At 23.4% G+C, this 7467-nt stretch overlaps 1 protein-coding gene across 2 annotated transcripts; it reads left to right on the top strand.

Annotated features, from left to right (window-relative positions):
• The first annotated feature begins 346 nt into the window (after positions 1-346).
• On the top strand, positions 347-7465 carry LOC122500298 (proton-coupled amino acid transporter-like protein pathetic). Of its 2 annotated transcripts, XM_043609163.1 has the most exons (8): positions 347-522; positions 1003-1146; positions 3938-4039; positions 4145-4417; positions 4820-5175; positions 6013-6193; positions 6301-6467; positions 6648-7465. In XM_043609163.1, exons 2-8 carry the CDS (start codon positions 1022-1024, stop codon positions 6890-6892), a joined length of 1449 nt encoding a protein of 482 aa, XP_043465098.1. In that variant the 5' UTR covers positions 347-522; positions 1003-1021; the 3' UTR covers positions 6893-7465. The 2 variants fall into 2 exon arrangements, with proteins under 2 accessions (XP_043465098.1, XP_043465099.1); XM_043609164.1 differs by lacking the exons at positions 347-522; positions 1003-1146 and adding an exon at positions 2403-2596.
• Positions 7466-7467: the final 2 nt, after the last annotated feature.

The following is a 7467-nucleotide window of genomic DNA, read 5'->3' as shown; positions in this document are numbered from 1 at the left end:
AATTTTAAGGATTAAGTTTAAGTTTTTTGTATAATAAGTTAAATTTATAATAATAGTCTAAAATATTAATTTTATATTAAGTTTCAAGTAATTTGGAAAGAAAAAAAAATAAAAATTAATCACATGTTTATTGAAATATGGGAAAGAGTTTTTTTTTTCATTGCAGAGAGAAAATTGAAATGTGAGAATATTTTTAATACGCAAAAAAGAGAGTATTGCATATGTACTTGAAAAATTTCTTTTTTTCTTTAATCGGACATTTCAATCTTGATCTAAAATTATATCTGAAAGTGATTGAAGAAATTCCACTCAGACGTGTATATTTTAAAAGTATCTTCTATTGACACAAATCAGTATTGATCCGATTAGCAGTCGGATCAATTGCAAACTTCCGTTACTTTTAACATTTTAACTCCTTATTCATAATTAAATTTACAACTTTTTTTTAAGTTTACTAATTATAGAATTAAATATTTTGGTAATAACTGAGTGCGTTAGAAGTATTATTTAGTAATTATAAAGGTAATTTTATGCATTTATCTTATTGGCAAAAATTTTCAATTTTTGAGGAAAATTTGGGAAATTTTATCTTTTTAGTGTTCATTATATTTTTGTACTATTTTTTAATTATATTCTTTATTATTTTTTAATTTTTCAACTTTTCTTCTATTATATTTTACTATTTTTTCTGTTAAGAAAAAAAAATTTATTAATTTTTTTTTTTTGTGTTTTTTTGATACTTTCTCTTTTTCTATTACATTTTATTATTATTTTTTTCTATTAAATGTTTTTTTATTATATTTTTTTACACGGAATATAATATTATTACTAAATTTTTGATCCACTTTCTGTCTTTTTATTTAAAAAAAAACTCGCTGTGCACTTTATGAATTTTAATGAAGAAATATGAATTTTCATAAATTTTTCTAATCTTTAAATATCGATAACATGGAAATTGCTTTAAAAGAACTTCAGATTAGAAATATTTTCCACTTTTTTTAGGTAAGAAAAAAATTTCACAATGAACCAGATAGAAAATAACATTTCTGTTCTAACGAAAAGTGCGAGAGAAATAACCGAAAAAAGTGAGAGGCAACGGGAAAAGATAAAAATTGAAAAATCTCCAAATAAATTATTCCAATGGTTGTAAGTACGAAAAACAAATTTAAATATTAATTTTCCAAAATGTTATTTCTCACAAATTTTTAATATTAATTGGAAAAAAATATTCCAACCGTAAAAGAATTTATTATATTGCATTATTCGAAAGAAATCATTTTCCTTATTAGTTTATTTTTATTGAAAGAATTTTTATTTGAATGAAATTATTTTCCTTGTTGGCAAAAATAAAAATTTATATTGGAAACAATTTTTGTAAATTATTTTTAAATTATGAAAAAAAAATCTCCAAAATACATTTTATATTGATTGTAAAACGTATAAATTTAGTTTAAGAAAATAGATTTCTCTAAAAATGGTATTTTCTTAATTCACGTGATGAAACAAAAATCGTTAAAGTTATTCGAAGATAATAATTTTATGTTTAATCAGCTTATTCATTACTTTGATCCTTTTAACTCAGTTGTAAAAATATAGATTAGAATCTTTGTTCATAAAAAATTTATTGATATATTAAAAAAGATTTTTTAAAAAGGCGCAGTTTTTTTTTTGTAACAAGTTTAACAGTTGAATAATTTTTTTTGTTCTCTTTAATATTAGGAAGAGATAAAAATTAAATATTTTATTGGAGTGTTAAAATTATTTGTTCAATTGTGTTGAATTTTTCAATTCACGAAATTTTTCAAATTGAATGAAATGAAATGAAATTAATTTAAATTAATTAATTTAATTAGTATAAAAATTTAAAATAATAATTTCCTTATGCATACACGTGAAATCAGAAGTTGTTTTCCATAAACAATTATAAATATAGAATGTATGAAAATAATTAACAGTATATTATAATTATTAATGAACGTTACGTGAGGGTAGAGTTAATTAGGAATAAATTTCACTGAATGAATAAAGTTTTAGGCAAAAAATGAAAGAGGGGGAAATAAAAGAAGAGGGAGATGAGTTTAATAGTGCAGCACGTCTCACTATTAATATAGTATTGTGAATTCAAAGAAGAAGAAGTCAGTTTAAAAAAGATACAAGCACAATTTTTATTTCATAATTTTAAATATATTCAATTAAAAAAAGTAAAAATTGAAAAAAATATAAAATAAAAATTAAATAAGTAAGGAATAAAAAGTAAAGAATAAAAAGCAAAAAGTAGAAAATTAAAAGCAAAAAAGTAGAAAAATAAAAGCAAAAAAGTAAAAGATTAAAAGCAAGAGAGTAAAAAATTAAAATTAAAAAAGTAAAACAAAAAAAATAAAAAAGAAATGAAATTAAAATAATTTCGTTACATTAAAAAACAAATTTTGTGCAAAACTCTATTTTTTTAACTCAAGTATCTATTTAATTGCAAAAAATAATAGAAAAAGTTAAATTTTCCCCGTTTGAATTATTTACAATTCTTTCCCATTTTTATTGCTGTAAAAAGTGTATTGACAATTTACGGAAGATTTCTTTTGTGAAGGATGCCAAGTCAGTGAGTATCGTTCAATTAAAATTACTATTCAAATAAATTAAAAAAATTATAGTACCTAATTTTTTCAAAGAATTTAATTTACTGAATGTATCTATTGTAATTTAATTAAATTAATTCAATTAAATTCATTTTAGTTAAATTAATTTAGTTAAATTATAATTTTTATTTTTATTCAATGGAATTAATAATTTTAATTCAATTTATTTAAATTTACTTATTATAATTTTTAAGTGACAAAAAAATGTGTTCACAATTATTGACATTAAGAAATTCTCTCTGGGATTGGAATAAGTTATTAAACATAATTAATTATTTTCTGTTTAAATTCCAATTAAAACCGAAATTTTTTTTCAAAATCAATTTTGTAATAAGTGTTTGCCTTTAAATATAAATATTTATTATTAACAAACAAATGAACCGAAAAGTATTGACAATATTAACTGGGAGATAAAGATCTAAACTATTTTTTAACGATTAAACACGAGAGATTTAATCGTTGATTAAATATTTTTAAATAGAATTGAAAAGAATTGAATAGAATTGAATAGAATTGAATATAATTAAATACAATTAAACAAAAACAAAATATATAAATAAATAATCTGCATAACGTGTGAGAATTTCATAAAAGATTTCTATTTAGTGCAAAAGTTGAATTTTTTTACATAACGGTATTAATAAAAAAAGATTTCGAAAAGGAAAGCCAACCCTATATGCGTATAAAATTAGAATGCGCAGTATAACGGTCATTGCCGAGATAGACTAGTTTTCCATAAATTCATTTATATTTTTCAATGAAAAAACAAAAATTTATTTTCATAATTATTGAGGAAAAATTAATTTTTTCTTTTTCAATTGAGGCCATTAACTTTTTGAGAGTTTTCTTTGAGATGAGAGATAAGATTAATGACAAGTTTTAAAACAAACATATGATGAAGAGTCCCTGTGTATAATAACGATAAAGATAATATATCGATTGATTAAATTCCTCTCGGAAGTTAAAAGGGATGTAATTTTATCAACGATATCAATTACACTTTAAATGATTACATCTTAATTCTAATTTCGAAAACTAATCGCCAAAGATTATTTATAATCTTTTGAGTATTATAATAATGTTTTCTTCCCGTAGAGCAATTTCATAATTAAATGGTTTGCGTAATTATTTCTAAATCAAATAAATTGATTTTAACAAATAATAATTATAATAATAATAATAATAATAATAAATTATTAATTTTTAACGTTAAAAATTTCATTAATCAATAATAAATTATTATTATAAATAATAATTATATTCTAAAGAAAATAATAATACTTTTTGATTATTCATAATTATAGACAAGTTCAAATTGCCTCAAGAGATGGGGAGGCAAAATCTCAAAAGCAAAACGAAAAAACTTTTAATCCCTTCACCGAACGTGATATAAAAAATCCAACAACGTAAGATATTTTTCAGAATTAATTACATAGAACTAAGTAGATAATTTTACTTTTGATAAATAGATAAAAATTTCTATTTTTAATAACAGTAATAATTAATTGTAGAGATGGTGAAACATTTACTCACTTGTTGAAAGCATGCCTTGGAACTGGAATTCTTTCGATGCCATTTGCATTTACTTATTCTGGACTTCTTATTGGCCTCGTGGCAACATTTCTTGTAGGATTCGTTTGTACTCATTGCTCCTATATTTTAGTAAAATGCGCCCACACATTATATTATCGTACAAGAAGAACACAAATGAGTTTTGCAGACGTTGCCGAAGTGGCATTCGCCACTGGACCTAAATGGGGAAGAAAATATTCAACTTTCTTCAGGTCAGAGAAGAAATTAACACTATTTTTCATGTTTAAGTTAAATATTTTGCTTAATCATTATTTTACTTACTTAATCATTAGACATGTGTCTATTCAACTCAATTTTACTAGTTTACCTATAGAAAAGTTGAACGGTTGAACCATTTTGCATTTATGAACAAAAATTTTGAGGTTAGGTTTTGAAACTAATCTTTAAATCTCGAGGATTTTTTCGAAAATTTTGTTTCTATTTACAAGAAAAACAGTTCACTCCTTTTTTTAACCATTATTTTTCATTGTATCACTTTTAGTTATACTGATTCACTTTATTGTTTACTTGGTTTACTTATTCAAACGCTTGATTTCGTTTTGTATCGTTTGCAAATTGCAACTGAGCCAAACCGTTAATTGTTGTTTTTGCAGGTACTTCATTCAGATCTGTCTATTCGTAACTTACTTCGGAGCAGTGAGCGTCTACACAGTAATAATTGCAAAAAATTTCCAACAAGTTTTAGAACATTATGCTAATATACAAATAAATATACGACTTTTAATAGCGTGCTTATTACTTCCGCTAATTGTTTTATGCTGGATTCCGAATTTAAAATATCTCGCACCATTCTCCATGGTTGCCAACGGTTTCATGGGTGTCAGTTTGGCAATTACGTTTTATTACATGATTAAACATCTTCATCCCTTAAAGGAAGTACCATTAGTTCAAAACTACGAATTATTCCCGAATTTTATTAGTATCACTATTTTCGCCATGGAAGCAATAGGTGAGTAATTTTTTTATAATTTTAATTTCTCTCAATTCTGTTTTTCAAAATTCTAATTTCGATATATATCGATATCTATATTCTCGATCGTTAAGTCGGCCAATCAGAAGTGTTGTTGATTTATGAGGTTATGAGCGTTTTAAAAGTCTCATAATGTGTCATTATCGTCATTATTTACTAATTACTTAATTTCTGATTGTCTACGCTTAATAGTCGTAAAACAAAAGAAAAAGGATTATATTTCTTGTCGACTGAGAATGTTATCTCGTATTGTATTATGGAATAGAAAAATGCCGAAAAAGTTCAAATTCCGTTGATGAAATAACCACAAAAGAAAAGAAAAGTTGATGATACTGAATTTTATCGTTTATAGTTTTTAATATTTAGAATTATCATTTTTCTTTTGTATTTTGTTTTTATTCGTATATTGTATTTTAACTAAAATGTTTTTATTTGTATTTTCTGTTTATATTTGTATTTTATTTTTATTTGTACTTATATTTTGTATTTAAATATTTTTATTTCTGTTTTCTATTATTTACATTTTTAATTCGTATTTGTATTTGAATTTCGTAGTTAAATATTTGTATTTTATTTTTAATTGTATTTATTTTTTGTATTTTACTTTATTTTTGTATTTTTTTAAATATTTTTATTTGTATTTTATATTTTAATATTTGTATTTTTATTTTATATTTTAATATTTGTATTTTTATTTTATATTTTAATATTTGTATTTTATTTTTATTTGTATATTACATTTTGTATTTAAATATTTTTATTTGAATTTTATTTTTATTTTCTATTTATATATTTGCATTTTAATTAAATTTTCAGGTGTGATGATGCCTCTAGAAAATAATATGAAAACGCCGCAAAATTTTGTGGGAATTTTCGGTGTTCTCAATAAAGGAATGTTTGTAGTTACTGTAATTTATGCCCTTTTGGGATTTATGGGTTATTGTGCATTTCTCGAAAAGACAAAAGATACCATCACTTTGAATCTTGGAGAAGAACTGTGAGTAATAAAATAATTTATAGAAAATAAATAAATTTCACCCTAATTTAAAGCAATGTAAATAATTTTTATTAACAATAATAAATTCTATTCTTTTCTTTTTCTAGTCCCGCCCAACTTGTAAAATTATTTATTGCCATCGCCGTATTTCTCACTTTTGGTCTGCAATTTTTCGTCTGCCTGGATATTGTTTGGAATGGACTGAAAGAACGTTTTGAAAAAAAGAAAATTGCCGCAAATTATTTTGTTAGGACTGCCATAGTGACCAGCGCGGGTAAATTATTTTATTCCACACACAAAAACTATTATTTCATTAATAAACCAATAATAATTTAAAAAATAAACACTTATTAATTAATATCAAAATGTTAATAATTAATATTGTCTAAATTTGACCGAAATTTAATTTTTATCTCTCTCGATATTTTTCTAAATTAAAAAATTACTTTTCCAGTTCTTTTGGCAATTGCAGTGCCGACAATCGGACCATTCATCAGTCTAATAGGCGCATTTTGTTTCTCGATCCTTGGACTTTTAATTCCAATCATAATTGAAACGGTGACCTACTGGGATATTGGTTTTGGTCCAGGAAATTGGATGATGATAAAGAATATAATTATTGGCATTATTGGACTCATAGCTGTTGTTGTTGGCTCAAAAAATGCCATATCAGACATAATTGCCCAGTTTTCTGTGTGAAAATAAATCTTGAAAAAAGAAAATAATGTACAATTTCACCCGCAAGAAAATTACAAATGATTCTATAGATTTACTTATTTAAATAATACGTTGAGAATGAGGAATAAAAATTGCTACTTATTATGTACAAAAAGAGATTGTTGAACATCAAGAAGAAGAGGAAGAAAAAAAGGAACTTGAGATGAAAACCACGACTGAAGAAAATAACTTTTATAATCATTGACGAGAACTATATACTTTTATAAACTTTATAACTTGAAATGAAGTCAAAACGGAATTATTTTTCCGATTTAATGCCAATCCAAAGAGGATTCGTGTCTAAAGTAGAAAAAAAATCGAACTCGAAAGCCGCAAGTATACTTTTTATTATCGCACGAAAAAAGTATCTCCCAATTTAACTCATCGAAACCAGTGGAAATATTTAATATTAATTTATTTAATATGCGTAGAAAAAAATTCTTATGCTCTACTTATTAAATCGAAGATAAGCTTTTTTTTACTTATAAAAATTTAGGATAAATTTAGTTGTAATTTCTACAAGAACAAAATATAATTCGAATTTTTGAAAATTTATT

This window comes from Leptopilina heterotoma, unplaced genomic scaffold, assembly GCF_015476425.1.
Source record: "Leptopilina heterotoma isolate Lh14 unplaced genomic scaffold, ASM1547642v1 Lhet_183, whole genome shotgun sequence".
Taxonomy (NCBI): Eukaryota; Metazoa; Arthropoda; class Insecta; order Hymenoptera; family Figitidae; genus Leptopilina; species Leptopilina heterotoma.
Note: the sequence above shows the minus strand (reverse complement) of the source record. Positions and strands in the feature narration are given on the sequence as shown.

Excerpts from the sequence above, each read along its gene's own strand:
- LOC122500298 (XM_043609163.1), top strand. The coding sequence starts at position 1,022 with ATGAACCAGATAGAAAATAACATTTCTGTTCTAACGAAAAGTGCGAGA. Across the intron at positions 5,176-6,012 it reads TTTCGCCATGGAAGCAATAG|GTGTGATGATGCCTCTAGAA; the intron begins GTGAGTAATTTT and ends TTAAATTTTCAG. Across the intron at positions 6,468-6,647 it reads TGCCATAGTGACCAGCGCGG|TTCTTTTGGCAATTGCAGTG; the intron begins GTAAATTATTTT and ends TTACTTTTCCAG.